This window comes from Saccostrea echinata, unplaced genomic scaffold (genome assembly GCF_033153115.1).
Source record: "Saccostrea echinata isolate AGI-Se365-2 ecotype Australia unplaced genomic scaffold, CSIRO_AGI_Sech_v1 ptg000034l, whole genome shotgun sequence".
Classification (NCBI taxonomy): Eukaryota; Metazoa; Mollusca; class Bivalvia; order Ostreida; family Ostreidae; genus Saccostrea; species Saccostrea echinata.
Genome location: NW_026889783.1, coordinates 150,769 through 168,287, shown reverse-complemented (window position 1 = coordinate 168,287; position 17,519 = coordinate 150,769). Strand labels below are relative to the sequence as shown.

The following is a 17,519-nucleotide window of genomic DNA, read 5'->3' as shown; positions in this document are numbered from 1 at the left end:
ATTCGGCCGTTACCATACCTTGTCCTTTACTAGATATGTTTCCTTTGTCAAAAGTTATGTTTTTATAATTTTCAGTAATATTTCTAGTATAAATACATATACCAACAAATGTTACCTCCAAATTATGAAGACCCTACTTGAGGATTGTTCTTATGTCGTATGTAACCCCCCCCCCCCCCCCCCCCGTCAAAACAGCTATTGAATTATTTGCAAGCGAGGAAATGTGGGAATTAAATGTTTTATTTTTAAGAGGAAATACTAATTCTTTCAATTTACTTCTCCCTCCCCGTCAAAGTTCCTAAATCAGCATTTTAAAAAAAATATTGTAATGACTACACACGCTAACACTAATTCCCATTTACATTTTACATCCATTTGATTAAATATTAATGGGAATTTGGCCATTAAAACTTGTTTGAATGCAAAGAAAAGTTCATTAGTAATGGATTGATAATTTTAAAACCAGTGTCAAAAAGTTAATTGCTCTTATTTACAACTCCTTTCGTAAGGGGGGAGGGGGTTAGAAAATTTTATTAATTGAAATCAGGCTTCAAAACAACACCAGATTTTCAAATTCTCATGGAAATGGATAAATTATCATTAATGTTTAACTTATGTAAAATTCAACATATCAGACATCGTCGCAAACAACGACTAAAATTTATGATCCTTTCCCGCCGTGGAAAGAGCTATATGCGGACTCCGAATCGTGGCTTGAGACGAAGCATATCAGATTAATAAAGTACATTTTTTACTTGTTATCTCATTTGAAATTGGTAATAAAATACATGTGACTATTTTTATTGTTTTTGTCTGTAAACATACCCCCCTCCCCCGGGAAACAACAAAAAACCCTTTGGTATGAGTTTGTGAAAATAACAATTCATAATACCTGTAAAAACATATTGTTGTTTCACGGGGGGGGGGGAGGGGGGTAAATCTCCGTATTCCGTTGATTTGTATGGTGATAAACACAAATTTTACCAAAATTATAGACTTAACTCTTCGATTTTCCAAATAAGTTATTTTTAATGAAATTTCACATAAATTTCTACATAAATATAAAAAAAATCATTCAAATATGTCATAGGATTTATTCAAGCATGCGTATTAAAGATATTAAGATATGAAAATATAGGCAATATCATCTATAAGCAGTAAGCAGTTGGCAGTAAGCAGTGAGCAGCTGGCAGTATTCAAAGCAGTTGGCTGTCGTATACGGAATTCCATATAATTTAACAACTTTTTAAGTGTATTTAAAGTAGAATCAAAATTTTATTAATTTATTTTACATTTAACAATCGGAAGACAAGCTCCAATGCTAAGGAAAGGCTATTTTGTCAAAAGTCAACATTGCAAAAAAATGGTTTCTTAATTCTGCTTTATTTACATACATAGATCTACTGAATTGCTTCACAAGTCAGCAAGGTACTAGATTCGAGATGATGAAAAATTTTCGCGCATCTTTTTTTCAATGATAGGGAGGAGAATGGAAAAGAAAAGATGGTAGAAGACAAAAATGAAATCAATTTGGAATATGAGGCGGTGCCTTAAAAGTATCGCCTATTAATAGCAGAAGGTAGACTAGGTATCCTTATAAAATTACGTGTGCAGTTCCTGTCTTGAAATGAATTTTGCTCAACAAAACTTGCATGAAACTACAGCAATTATTTTGCTCACTTAAAAATGAATTATACTTTAACCGATTTTCGAAGTTGGTTGTAAGCTGAGAAATCTTCAGTGAACTAGAAGATAGATTTATTGGGTACGAAATTGTTAAGGGACAACTTAATACCAAATGTAGCAAGTACGCATGCGTATCCATTGTAAACATGGCGAACAGCAGCAGGGATGCAAGTTCTGCCGAGGAAAAATATTATGGAACGTGGAAGGCATGGCACAAGTTAACTCATATCCACATTCTCGTGATAAATTGAAAGTTTTTTTTTTAAATTGCATTCTTTTTCTCTTGCAGATTGTTGAATGCGTGTCTTTGGCAGGATCAGTTGACACCAGTGGAATAGAAGGGTGCGTTTATTTATAACAGCGTATTTTATTGATTTTTAACCTATTTTTGTTTATTTCTTTTGTTTATTGTGTACTTTTTATTAAATTTTTAAATTGTTAAAGATTACAAAATTTATGTCTCGAAAAAGGGATAATGAGTCGTATCTAAAAATAGAACATTATCTATGAAGGTTTAGCGGGAAAATTGTAAACATTACCTTTATGACTAAGACTTCCGTAACAGTATACTTGTTTGTAAAATTTAGGGAGTGACAGCTTTAAAGCTTACTTTTACTCACCTGAATTTAGTTATGGCACTGAAATAAATGAAAGAAGTTGCAAGCCCATTATACAGTTCACAAGGACTTGGGATAGTTATCAGTTTTCTAAGAAGTTACCATTTTTGCCAGGGAAGAAAATAGGTTACACAGAAATATTTATTTGATATCATCTACAGCAGTTTTGCTTGAACATAACTCAATAGAAACTAATGGTTAATAAAATCAGTTGTTTCACTTGAAAGAATATTTCAATGTAGGAAAAGAATGACAGGATCTAGATTCTTTAGCCCAGTATGGGTTATCTAAAATGATACTATTATTGTCAGAATTACTTACTTATAAACATACAAAAACTAAAATCGTGTTACATGTGTGTGACATTTTCATTGAAATAGAAAATAAGTGTATCCTTAAAAATGGCTTTAGATGCTCAAATACAAGACATTACATATTAAAATTCTATGATAAAAGAGTAAATACATTTATAAAATGAGTTTCTGAGAATTTGCCCATGGCATATTTGTGAGGAAAATGAATGATTACAAAACTTCACCCTGCCCCAGCCTTTTCTGAGAGAAGGTTGAGTGACCCAAGTATAAATTCATTTTATTAAAAAAAGATCTTTGGAACAATTTTACATGTACTTTACATGATGCTTTTTGATCCTTTTTTAGAGGATAAATGTATATGAATTCAGTCTCTCGGCAATTTGAAATTTTTGTGAAAGTGGAAGGGTGTTGAAGACCAGAAGTGTTTATGCATTGATAAGGCTCAAGAATCCCTATCCTGTCTTAAACAATTTTTATGCTCTAAGATAGAAGATTGGGAGTGAGGGTTGGGGGTGTATTGGTTGTTGTCCTGTCTGACCACCTGTCATTCTTTTATTCTTTGAACCATGGAATGTAGAGATTTTATTTTTGACAAGCTGAGTGCATTAATATTTTTCATCAAAATTTTAACTCACCCATTTTTCTGGAGAAGAAAAATTATAAAATGAATTTTAATTTACATCTGGATTGACATGCTATAAGAGGAGTTCACATGGTTGATACTCTACGTGATTATACAAATGGTAGATAATTGCATTCTTCTTATCTAAATCATGATTTATCTCACTGCTTTGGATGGTCTTTGTTGTTGTTCACTTTATGTTGAAATGTTAATCAGTTGTAATTACTCCGTCATTTCCGAGAACGAAAAGTAAATTTGAAAGACCGAGTAGGGGTAGTACCAAAGACTTAACATGTATGTCTCTTGTTGAACATTATTATTTTTTGTGTATCATAAGATGGTTTTTTCATAATGAATTTATAAGCATAATAATTATTGATTTGTTTTTTATGACATAAATCATCACTGTGGTAAATCAAAGGGCCTTGGTAGTTATGTATGGCACTGTTCAGTGCAGTTTCATACAGAGATTCAGGAATTTTTCAAATCTGGGGGAGGGGCCGGGGGATTCCTGCAACATTATTACAACAAGGAAGGTACATGCAACTAAGGTATATGTGCCATGTTTTTGCTAGGTATAATGGAAATTCCCCAACCATATAGACATTTCCACTCTCACTTATTTTGTAATTTGTTGATCTACTATATTACACCATGTTAGATATGAATATTTCTGTGTATCAACTTTTAGTGAATAGAACTAGTATTATTGAAATAGAATAATGTGATATTAAATTCACTTCATACTGCAGCTTGATTTCAACTCTGATATTGCACCATTCTGGTCAGTATGGGGAGACATACCCTATTGCTTGCAATAATAAAGTTTCTAGTTTGAAGTTGCTTTTGTAAATCCCTAAAAACAAAGCAACTCTTTGTTTGTCACATTGTTCCTTCACATTCAGTGACTTTACAAGTCTTCAATATTTTTTACAGGTGTCAGTTTCATTTGTATGAAAACAATGATGTTTCATGGAAGGTACCAGATGGATCAGAAATCATGCCATTCTTTAACTCCGATACTTACGAGGTTTGTAATCATTTTAATACATCTGAAATATTTATTGATAATATTATACTCATATTTACAATGTATTCTTAAATTAGAAAGAAAAACACTATATGCCTATAATTCAGATTTTTTTTTTTAATGGCTTTGTCATTATAGTTTGTTAAGAGAATTAGGCCCATAAAAGGGAGGCATGAATGTGATGTCATATCACTGAAGTTTTTTGGAACCTGTGCTGAACATGTCATTGAATTCAAAGTGGAAACATCAGAGGATCTGATGCTGCTAACATGTGAACGATGTTGTATTCTTCAGTGTCAGAAGGTATTAGAATTATATAAGTTTATAAAACTTAGGAGAAGCAAAAAACTTGATTGGACAATGTAAACTAATTCTTATGGATTTTTTTCTGTGTACCATTGTGAATGTGTTACATTTCTGTCAGATCTGTATTAAGTTATAACAGAGTATTAGTCTAGAATTAAATAGTGCAATTCATATAAATGTATTAGTGCTTTAATAAGAGAGAATAATATTCTAAAGATGTGGTAAATATATTTTCAGATAAAATCAGAAGATGTGGAATTGGACAGTTCCTATTGTTTTATGCCTGCTTTGGAGGAAGGATTCTTCTCTGATCTGGTGATTAAATCAAAGAGTGGCAGGGAGGTAAATAGAATTTCTTAAAGACTTCCTTTTCGGAAGGGACTAATTTGTTAATTTGGATAGAATTGATAATTTTTACGTGATATATAGGATCTATCACTTTATTTCAGCTTAAGTACTTTGTATAATCCCGAATCTCTCTTTCAATTTAATTTGCATTCTGTAATCCTAAATATGTCAGTACAATAATGTAAAATATTCAGTATCTCTTTATTTCAGTTTTAAGTTACATTCTTTAATCCTAATTACAGACCTGTTTACTCTTACGATTTCGCCATATTTTGTACGGATTTTGAGTCCAAAATACGTCTCACGTCTTGCAATTATGAAAATACGGAAATCGGAAATCCGTTCATTTGGATTTTTAGCAGTTAGTTCTCGTTATGATATGTCTAAGTTTGACGCTTTTTAATAGCTAAAAAAGAGAAATATTTCAATACACTTCAGTGTTGTCGGGTTTCCAGAACGCGGTGATTTAAATAATGACAGAAATGGTAATCAGAAATGTAGTTGTTCTCTAGCAATGTATGTAAAATCGGTGGAAAGTGAAATCTTACTCGCAAATGCCAAATCTCACGGACAAATCTAATAAAAAATACTGAGAGACAACAATATGGGTAAACAGTTCCGTAATTATGACAGTACAATATTGTAAATATCCAATATACATGTCTTTGTCTTAGTTTAAATTACATTCTGTGATCCTGAATCTATCCATCCCTCAACATGACTGGAATTCATCTCCTCTTAATGGTATGGCTGACAATATTTTGACCACCATTTTCCATTATCTGTACAATGAATGTTTGCCTTCGGGATTATCGGAGGACACAGCAAAGGATTGTATCAAAGTGCTGGAACACATGCCAGAGTTTAATGCTTTCACTGTTCTCTGTCAAACATTCTTACGGAATACAGCTCTAAAACATCGTAAGTTTATAAATGTCATTGCCAGGTTTAAAACTAATTATACATATGTTTATATACAGTACTGTAAATGTACTTATTATAGTGGTAGTCATATTTTAGCAGCTTTCTTGCTGTTTTATGTTCGCTAAGTCATGTACACACTAAGAGTGCAATGATAAACCGTTTGACGGTATATCGTGGTATATTTTTCCACGATTCAATTCACGATACACTAAACTGATACCGCGGTTCGGTTCAATCGGTCCAGAATTATCCGAACCGTCCGTTTTTTTTCCTTGTTTACAATTTCAAAATGGCTTCCGCGCAAAACCTGAAGTCGGCATAACGCATTAACGGCAGTTAAACTCACCTCCAGCATCTTACAGACCTCGGATTTAACACGGAGAAGGACTTTATATGATTAAAAGTTATAGATGTTAAGACAAATGATAAACCCTTTAGATCTAAACATATTCTTTGGTAATACACGATATCTCATCACGCGTGTATTTCAATGAAAAATCGCTGTCTTGTTGACTAAAACGTGTCAACACCAGAAATATGACAACTGGTTTTCTAGGTAAATAAAAGGAATAAAAGAATGAATGTCTTCCTTTTTCATTCCAAATTAAAAGGAAGACTATTAGGAAAGGTCCCCGTAGTTCCATGTAAATGTTCATCACTGGTCTAGAATATTGTCACAACTCAAAGATCTACCTTTCAATCAAGATAACAAAATGATATTTTAATTATTATCAAAAATATGAACATTTGATATAACCCTGTCAAGTTTAAAAAAATATTATGTCAAACTTGAAAGACTTTTTAACCTTTTCATGTATCGTGATACGTATCGTATCGTGAACTGAATACCGTGATACGTATCGTATTGTGAGGTTAGTGTATCGTTGCACCCGTAGTACACACTAATACATGATTTAAACTCCAACTTGCTGTTTTCAAAACTCGAGTGAGCAAATTAATGAGTGCACTAATATGTTGAATAGGAGAATTAATATGCTAAATTTCGTATGCGCTTATTTATGTTCGTTGACTGAAATATAACCAATTGTGTAAATTTTAAAATCTTGCATATCCTTTTCTCTTTGCAGAAATAGTAAGTCTAATTGATGATATGCATGCATGTGCCAACAGAATCATAGACCTTTTCAAATGTAAGAAGCCTCATAGTAAAGGAGTGATGCCAGAGGATGCCTTGGTTGCCAATCCTCAGAAGTTGTGTTATGTTATCAAACAGACAACCCGAGAAGGGGCTGTAGGTGAGAGAACAATCACACTTATCATGTGTATTTTGATAATTCAAGTGTAGTATACATCCAAGCATTTGATGTTAATGTAACAAGAATATTGCCTGCATAATTTTAAATAATTTAACATGGTTACTAATCATTACAGATGATTTATCGCATGTTTCTCAATTACTTGAAATTAAAAGTGTATCATGTTCCTTATGATCACAGTTTATAAAAGTTGTGTTTTTACTGCTGATACAGTGCAGTAATTAAACACTTGCCGAGTCAGATGAAAACCCCTGAATTAAAAATCCAAGTTAATTAGATAGCGATCACTTGATCGTGTGACTTCAAAGGTGACATTGGCTGATCAGCTGTTTACATTTATCTTACTTAAATATACATGATACAAACTAGCTTTTCTATGTTCTGGACAACCAAAAATCACTTATTTTGTTGATATGAAGTTGGATACTAAGCCTTATATATTTGAAATGTCATCAATAGAAAATCTGCAAAATCTGTAAACATGACAAAATTAAGAATGATGATAGGAAGGAATACATGGCGAGGACAAATAAACTTGCCTTTACAATACAAGTTGAATTGTCATCTTATCACATGTATAAAGCTTTTTCATTCACAAATTTAGCAGATAAAATTTATGTTAGTGTTTATTTATAATATAATTTCAATTTATACAAATATAATGTTTATTTTTTAAAGGATGGCAGTCTGGAAAAATAATTTCCCCCTCACAAAACATTACTGTTATCAGAGCTGCAGGGATAGACATTTTAACTTTTAGATTCACTTGCCCGAAGGGCAAGTAATCTCAAACTTTGACTTGCCCAACTGCAAAACTTGGTTGCCCAAATTTAAGAAAGAAGAAAATAGCTTAAATCATTGCTGAAAATTCTCTATGATAAGAAAAAAGTATGACCAGATACACTAACTGTCTATTTGGCAGGTTGAGCTACATGAAAAACAATTCAATGCTATGTTTGTACATGAAATTCAATGTTTACCACTGTCCTTGTCAATCTAACCTGGAAACACACACTGCCATCCAGCAAAAACCCAACCCCTCTTGTTAGCTCTTCTGAGCCAAAGGCTCAAACAGCTAATGCTATGGCCATTTGTGCGGTGTGCGGTGTGCGGTGTGCGTAAACTTTTTAGAATATGGGCCATAACTCAAGAACCCCTTGGCCAATTATTGTCAAATTTGTCACAGGGTATCCTTGGCCCAAGGGCTCCCTTTTATACTAAAACTGGGGTTGTGACCCTTTAACAAGGGGAGATAATTAGGAAAATAGAAAAAAAAGTACTGGTTGCTAAAAAATCTTCTTCTCAAGAACCACTGGGCAGATTATCACCAAACTTACACAAAAGGATGAGGATATGTTGTAGATTAAAATTTGCACGGGGATTTACCCTGGGGCAAAGGGCGTGGTCTCAAGGTCACTTCAAAGTTGACCAAAAATTACATTTTATTAAAATGTTGATATTTTGCTTACTATAAGGACTAGGATCATCAAATCTTGTCAGTTGGTGCATCTAAGGACCTCATATCATGTTGACTCAAAAGTAGGTCACGGTGACCTACTTTTTAAATTTTGTGGCCATTCTTTTTCAAAATGATTTAGAGGCATATTTTGAACAATTTAAGGCCTATGATCATCAAACTCTGTCAGTTGATGCATCTTGGGTCCTCAAAGTACGTCAACTAAAAAGTAGGTCACCTTGACCTACTTTTTGAATTTTATGGCTAATCTTTTTTAAAACACTTAAGGTCATTAATTTGAATACGGGGAGGCTTAGAATCATTAAATCTTGTAAGATGATGCATCTTGGGGCCATAAAACATATTTATTAAAAAGTAGGTCACAGTGACCTACTTTTTGAACTTTGCAGGCATTCGATTTCAAAGTGTTTTAGAGGCATAATTTGGACATTTTAAGTCCTATGATCATAAAACTTTGTAAGTTGATGCATCTTGGGTCCTCAAAAAAGGTCAACTGAAAAGTAGGTCACCATGACCTACTTTTCAATTTATATGACTATTATATAAATAGTGCATGTTTTTGAGGGTAACAGTTGAAATTGACACCCCAAGGAAAACCATTGTCAACCGACGCGTCAGCGGAGGTTGACAATGGTTTTCCGAGGGGTGTCAATTTCAACTGTTACCTTCAAAAACGTGCACTATTTATTTTATTATACTGAATGTCTTATTGATTTCGGATGTCAAAAGAAAAATTCGGAGATCGTCGTTGAGTTCACGCTTAGAAAGCTTTCAAACTCCCCGCTTCTATTTTTCTCAATAAAAAAGCTTCGGAAAAGATTTACCAACCTTTTTATTGTTTGTTTGCTACTCAAAAAGTCCTTTATCGTCTAAAGTTTGCATTCGCAAGGATGTTTCGTCTGTCGTTTGTTGTTTTCAAGTAAGCTACATCGGACGCAAGCTTTTATTGACGTCATTTATTCGGCTTCTTTCAAACGCACAACTGACGCTTTGAGAATTCTACGGTGAACCGTACGCGCATGATTTGAACGCATGTGATATTTTCGTAATGTTACCCGTTGTCAAGTGTGTTGCTAACGCTGAGGGTAACATTACGGATTGTTAAATGCGTCTAAACCAATCAGATTTTAGTATTTAACATGAAAGTATAATAAAATTAAATATTTCAGGTACTAATTGGCTTAGAATCATCAAACTTTGTCAGTTGATGCATCTTGGGTCTTCGGAGTAGGTCGACTAAAAAGTAGGTCACCGTGACCTACTTTTGAAAATTTATGGCTTTAATTAGATATTTTGGATACTAATTGGCTTAGAATCATCAAACTTTGTCAGTTGATGCGTCATGGGTCTTCGGAGTAGGTCGACTAAAAAGTAGGTCACCGTGACCTACTTTTGGAAAATTTATGGCTTTAATAAAATATTTCGGGTACTAATTGGCTTAGAATCATAAAACTTTGTCAGTTTATGCGTCATGGGTCCTCGGAGTACAACAACTGAAAAGTAGGTCACAGTGACCTAGTTTTGAAAATTTATGGCTTTAATCAAATATTTCGGGTACTAATTGGCTTAGAATCATTAAACTTTGTCAGTTGATGCGTCTTGGGTCCTCGGAGTACAACAACTGAAAAGTAGGTCACGGTGACCTACTTTTGAAATTTTATGGCTGTATTTAATATTTTCAGGAATTATTTGGCTTAGAATCGTCAAAATTTGTCAGTTGATGCACCTTGGTCCTCGGAGTAGGTTGACTGAAAAGTAGGTCACTGTGACCTACTTTTGAAAATTTATGGCTGTAATTAAATATTTTGGGTACTTATTGGCTAGAATCATCAAACTTTGTCAGTTGATGCGTCATGGGTCTTCGGAGTAGGTCGACTAAAAAAGTAGGTCCCCGTGACCTACTTTAGGAAAATTTATGGCTTTAATAAAATATTTTCGGGTACTAATTGGCTTAGAATCATAAAACTTTGTCAGTTTATGCGTCATGGGTCCTCGGAGTACAACAACTGAAAAGTAGGTCACGGTGACCTACTTTTGAAAATTTATGGCTTTAATCAAATATTTCAGGTACTAATTGGCTTAGAATCATTAAACTTTGTCAGTTGATGCGTCTTGGGTCCTCTGAGTACAACAACTGAAAAGTAGGTCACTGTGACCTGCTTTTGAAATTTTATGGCTGTATTTAATATTTTCAGGAATTATTTGGCTTAGAATCGTCAAAATTTGTCAGTTGATGCATCTTTGGTCCTCGGAGTAGGTTGACTGAAAAGTAGGTCACTGTGACCTACTTTTGAAAATTTATGGCTTTAATTAAATATTACAGGTACTAATTGGCTTAGAATCATCAAACTTTGTCAGTTGATGCATCTTGGGTCCTTGGAGTAAAACAATTGAAAAGTAGGTCACTTTGACCTACTTATAAAATTTTATGATTATAATTTTAAAAAACATTTTAGGTATTAATTGGCTTAGAATCATCAAACTTAGTTGATGGGTCCTCAGAGAATGACAAGTGATAAGTAGGTCACCATGACCAACTCTCAGGTACTAATTGGCATAGAATCATCTTGGGTTCTCAGAGTGTGAATTGGAATTTCAAGGGTTTATGTAAATATACAGGATACTTCGAAGCTTCAAATAGAAGTGATAGGTTGTACAGTTTATCAAAAGAGCGATTCAAGGCCCATGGGCCTCTTGTTTTCTTTACTAATAAAATTTATACTTGTAAAAATTATTTTTGGGAAGATCCTTCTCTGAATTTGGATTTTCGAGATAACTAAAGGTAGACACTTGCTATGAAACATACATGTCTTGATCAGGATACCTTGTGTTACTTATATTCTTTGAGTGAATAAGTAATTTTAATATTTGCTAATAAGTAGGCAACAGAGTTGTTAGACATAGAGCATAATTACCATGAAAGAAAACAATAAGAACCCCACTTTTAGATGAAATTATAATATAGAATGCTACCGAGGGATTCCAAATGCAAAAACAATGTCAGGCACGTACCTGGTGGAAATCAATTTTTTAATTAATTGTTTTATTTATAAGCTAATGTAATCTACATTTCTATCAGAAAAATTCACTTGCCTGATTGGACAAGTATGTTGACATTTTCACTTGGCCGAAGTGAGATTTTACTTGCCCTGGGCAATAGGGTTGGATACCGGTACTTGGTACCAATATCGTACCGAATAGTTATTTCAAAAATACCGGTAAAATACCGTTTTATTTAATACCGGTACTATAACGGTATTTCTTAATCTTTGAAAGATTTTAATACATTCAAAATGAATTTTAAAAAAAGAGATTCCAGACTCGCTAAAATAAAATTCCCCGCGCATTGAAAGGGTAGGCTAATTAACGAAATGGATGCTTAGTACGGTACTTGCTTTTGACTGCCGATATTCGAGGTAAATCAATACGTATATTTAAAAAAAAAAATCACATTAATCTTGTTTTAATTTTATTTATAAAAACTGATAATAATTGTAACTAAAAAATGCAAAATGTCGCAAAAATGTGATGTGCATCTCTATCCATTTTTAATGTTTCGTCGTTTAGTGCGAACAAACAAAATGGGTCCTGGCAAGAGGCAACCGGGTGAAGCGGTCAGCTGTATCTAGTTAAATTAATTTGTTTGAGATTCAATTTATTTGTTTTGTTGATGATTTATTAAAAGATTGAAATATAACATAGTTTATAGGGTCATTTTAGATTATAACATCGAATGGTTGCGGATTGGTGAAAACACATTTGTTATAAAATGAGCCCTCATTCTCATTCATCGAGGTAAAGTACCGTATCGTTAAAAATACCGTATCATTTTAAAAATACCGGTATGGTATCGTACCGTTTCATCCTTAACGGTATCCAACCCTACTGGGCAATCGGACAACCGTTATGTTGATCCCTGAGCTGGTGATGCAAATACATATCGGGGGCTGCAAATAACCACTGGCCCAATAGCAAATGCTGGTAATCTTGTCTGTGGACAAGTTATCGAGGATGCAGTCGCCCACATGGCTAGTAGAAATTTTATCAAAACTTTTTTCAGAACACGACCATACCTTGGTTGTACAATTACATGCACTCTCATTTTCCCTGTTTCCTTCCTACAAAAAGTTTTCTAGACTGTACCACCTCAATGCTATAAATTTGAGAAATAAAGGAAAACAAAATTTCATGCAATTTCATTAAATTATCATGGAATGAAAGACTGTAGAGATTAGGATACAGAAAGATCGAGAGATTTTTTTTGTACTAACTGGTGAGAAAATTGTGGACCTCAAAATATCAATGTGGGCTAGTAAAATTTGTAAAGTTGGGGGCCAGTATGGCCCCTAAGGTTTTAATGTTATTTGCAACCCTGCATACTATAACAAAAAGAAAAAGCAGAATAATTTATAAAACTACTAGATTCAATAAAATGAAATAAATTGAAAACTAGTTTTTACAAAACATTAATTTTAATCCATTTATATTGTAAGTAGGGGACTGATTCATCTTCGATTTCAAAGGGTATTGTAGATTCTAAATTGTTCAAATCATGGCCCTTTGGGTTAAGGTGGGGTCACAATAGGGGATCAAAGTTTAACATTGGATTATTGTATATAAGAAAAAAAAATTTAAAAATCTTTGTAAGAACCACAATAGAACCAATAATTTGCAAACATTCTCAACTTGTGTGGATTGAATTTGTCTTCTCCTCAGATGATGGACCTGGAGTTGGTTAAAATCAGAATCAAATTTTATGTAATGCTTGTATACAAGAAAAGAATTTTCTTCTGCAAAGCTGCACGGCCATGTAGTCATATTGATATTGAAGCATCCCAGTGTTTTGTGGATTTAGAGATCTGTTGGGGCTAGTAGGCAATAATATGGGGATCACAATTTTTAATGGGAATATAAAAATCTTTTTAAAAATCTTCTGAAGAACAGCAGTGCTAAAAGTTACTTAGGTGAGCATTGTGGCCCATGGGCCTCTTGTTTTATATGTAGTTCTTTAGATAGCCAATTTTAAGTTACTGAATCATGTTTTCACTATTACAATAGTGGAATGTAATGAATTATAATTTTGACAGCATGTTCTAAGCTGGTGATTCTGTGTGACTTGTTTGCCAGGAGAAGTGGGGAACTACCTCAGGAAGAAAGACATGATATCATTAAATATGCACATTCCAGGTAATAAAACAGGACTTTCAACTGTACAATTGAATTTTCATATGTAAAAGACAGAATACTTACATATACTTATCTCCTTCCAGATTACCAATGTTTATTAAACAAGTACAAGAATTTTTTGAAGTCTTTGAATACCAGTTAATGCTGATGGGACCAGATCAAAAACAAGATATAGCAACTTATATATTACCAGAAGTAAGTGATCTTATCTATCTTTGTCCTAAACTACTATTTGATAACATTGAAAACTATTAAATACTGATATTCAATATCTGTTGATTACAGATCGAGGAGTCCCTGACAACTCTAACCAATTTTGTGGAGGAATTCCAAACTGCCCTTGATGTTGCCATAACAACAAACATCTCAGAAAAGGAGAAATCCGAGAAAAAAGAGAAGCAGAAGAAAGAGCATGTGAAGGATGTACTTAGTAAAACACTGAAACATGTAAGGATTGGTAGGATCACAGGGTACAGTCCCTGAAACGTTCTACTTTCCCACTTGAACGGTGAGCGAACGCTGAACGAACGGTGAACGAACGGTGAACGAACGCAGAGCGAACGGTGAGTGAATGATGTGTGAACGCTGAACGCAACTTGGTGAACGATGTGTGAACGGTGAACGGTGAGCGAACGCAGAACGCGAACGGAGCGCAAACGCGAACGCAAAGTGAACGGTGAACGAACGGTGAACGCAAGATGAACGATATATTCGGAATGCCTCTGATCTTTTCCTTGCATTGAAACTATTTTATTGTATTATAATGTCAGGTGCCAAAAAAAAAAAAAATAAAATAAGTAAACCAATAAATGAATGAATAAATAAGTAAATAAAATAAATTCGAATTCTCCAAAATTGTCCTAAGAAAGACGATTCATGCACATAAGTTTTTAATCACACGATTTTTAACGCATTAAAACATTGCAATTGTTGCCGAACGCTAAAGTATAAAAGATATTTTTTTAGTTGGAAAATAAAAATGTTTATTCTTATTTGATAACAAATCAGAAAAAACTTCTGACTTATAGAATGAATTAAAGCGATTGTAACATCTATTCATATATGTATCTCCGTGTCAAGGCGATTTCATGTAAAGTAATAAAAAAATTAATTACAAAGGTCAGTGGACGTTTTGCATTTATACGCTCGTATTTTATATTTTTTATACAATAATATATTATGTGTCATTTCTATTTTTTATGATGATTTATTTAGCAGACTTCAATTTTCCAAACTTGATATTTAAGTAATATGCTGTTATAATTTTTATCAAACAGACAAATGAGAGAGAGAGAGAGAGAGAGAGAGATAGAGAGAGAGAGAGAGATTCCGTTTTAGCCCCCCCCCCCCCCCCCCCTTCCTTTCAGGCTTCACTAAATGTTTGCACCTATATCAAACAATAACTCTGATATTTTTTTCTAAATATATTAGACAGTGAAAGTAACTTTTTTTTTATCAACAAATCATATCCATCTGTTTGACAGTATTACTCATTTTTATTTTCCTGCTTGAAGTTCACACGAAGTCCACGTGCTTGTCCTGTCAATCAAAATCATTCGACACTGTGCAGGTGTGAAAGTTTCGTCACATCGAAGACGAAGTGCGAGTATTTCCAACAAGTTATAAGATTTATTTTTATAATTTCTAGATTTGATACCAACATTTGAATAATTAGTGAATAAAATATATTGGGCATTAACACTTGAATTTGAAACATACTCTCTGCCAATTTCAAATACCACCGCCAACACGTGTACATTTTGAACTACTATTGTTTTGTGACTTTTTTAGATGCATGTTTGTTTTGAGACTGAAATTTTTGTTCTAAAAAAGACCTTAACTTTTTTTTAACAGGTTAATTAAAATTTTCTGGAAATACAGTACTGACTAAGAAACCGATTTAGGGGAAAAGGGGGGAGGTATTAATCATATCGAATAGCAAACATATAAAGTTACGGTGAAGAAAGATTTTTTTCTCTATAACTATAGACTTTACATACATGTATTATAGTAGCGAATATTCTGTAGTGCATTACATTTTAAATAAATATTTCCTTTAAACACACTATCAATTTAATTCGCTCCAAAGATAATAAATTAACAGGATATCCGCAGTACTATGTATAACTCTCAGAACTAGTTCTATCATATTTTCTGTAGTAATTGAATAAAAAAACACGTTAGAAATAAATATTTTCGTAATTTTGCTGCGTAATTATTTGACTTGGATAATTATATCTCCATTAACGTTTTGTCGTCTTTAACAAAACATCAAAATGTTGCAGTGCTTGAAGTATTTGCACATTGGCCTTAGTTAAATTTAATATTTCAGCATCGTTCTACATAGGTACAGGATGTGCTTATAACAACATTTTTTTCCAGAGTAATTTAATAAATAACCTAATAGCTAAGTTAGAATAATAAAAATATATATCTTAGATATTTTCCCCCATGAAATAATGATTCTTCAAACACGATATGTTAGTATTAAATTAAACAATCTGTAACTCCTTACCTACAAAAAGATAAGTCCTTTCACTTGGGAGTTCCGAATGGCAATGACAACTGAACGATAGGTGAACGCTGAACGCAATGTGAACGGAACGAAGAGCGAACGCTGAACGCTTTGTGAACGGTGAACGCGAGCGCACGGTGAACGGTGAACGCAAAAGTGTGAACGGAGAGCGAACAGTGAACGCACGGTGAACGAACGGTGAACGCACGCTGAACGAACGGTGAACGAACGGTGAGCGAACGGAAAAATGGGAAAGTAGAACGTTTCAGGGACTGTAAAACATTGTAACATGTAAGGACTGGTATGATCACACAGTAAAACATTGAAACTTGTAAGGATTGGTAGAATCACAGGGTAACGCACTGAACATGTAAAGATTGGTAGAATCACCTTGTAAAAAACTGAAACATGTAAGGATTGGTAGGGTCACACAGTAAAACACTGAAACATGTAAGGATTGGTAAGATATCACCCATTAAAACTCTGAAACATGTAAAGATTGGTAGGGTCACACAGTAAAACACTGAAACATGTAAGGATTGGTAGCATCACCCAGGAGGGTTTCTAGTTCCCACAATCCTGTATAACATAAATAGTTCTCTCTCTCTCTCCCTCTCTCTCTCTCTCTCTCTCTCTCTCTGAGAGGGAGAGAGATGCTTACTACACTTACTCATAGTTACATGTTGTATCTTACTTATGAAAATTTTAACCCCTCTGTATCTTGTTTTGAGGGTATAATTTATGTTGTAGATTTTAATATAATACTATTTGTGATGAAATTTTGTGTTATATTTGTAGGCTCTTCATGTGCGAGAATTGAAGAAGCTCAGAAATATGCATGAAGCTGCATCTGTCAAATTGGAGATGTTCCTTAAAAAGTTGTAAGTAGCATCTTTACAGTAACTGATGTAGACATCTGTTTACTTTTATCTTAAACATATCTGGACATCTTTAATATAAGACAGCATATGCTTTTTAACTTATTTATTTTTTATTGAAGCAGATATAATGACATTACAATACATGTGTGAATGATTGTATTCCTGGAAAATTCTTGTATACAGTTTTCTGGCATGTTTAGGCCTACTTCATATAACTTTTGTAATGTAACATCTTGAAATATAACTAGATATTAGATATACAAATAAAGATAAACAAGCAGCTAACAACATACTGTATGTGTACTTTAAAAAGTGGGCTTCGTATTTTAGTGGCT

General features: G+C 33.5%; 1 protein-coding gene across 1 annotated transcript in view; it reads left to right on the top strand.

The window, feature by feature from the left end:
- Nucleotides 1-1,975: 1,975 nt before the first annotated feature.
- Nucleotides 1,976-17,519, top strand: part of LOC133199671 (uncharacterized) — a 30,552-nt gene continuing 15,008 nt past the window's right edge. The window contains exons 1-10 of the mRNA XM_061335545.1: nucleotides 1,976-2,028; nucleotides 4,176-4,269; nucleotides 4,408-4,572; nucleotides 4,813-4,917; nucleotides 5,598-5,844; nucleotides 6,936-7,103; nucleotides 13,689-13,788; nucleotides 13,872-13,983; nucleotides 14,074-14,235; nucleotides 17,102-17,184. Coding sequence (XP_061191529.1) covers nucleotides 4,240-4,269; nucleotides 4,408-4,572; nucleotides 4,813-4,917; nucleotides 5,598-5,844; nucleotides 6,936-7,103; nucleotides 13,689-13,788; nucleotides 13,872-13,983; nucleotides 14,074-14,235; nucleotides 17,102-17,184 — 1,172 coding nt within the window. The 5' untranslated portion in view covers nucleotides 1,976-2,028; nucleotides 4,176-4,239. The remainder of the gene's footprint in view (nucleotides 2,029-4,175; nucleotides 4,270-4,407; nucleotides 4,573-4,812; nucleotides 4,918-5,597; nucleotides 5,845-6,935; nucleotides 7,104-13,688; nucleotides 13,789-13,871; nucleotides 13,984-14,073; nucleotides 14,236-17,101; nucleotides 17,185-17,519) is intronic.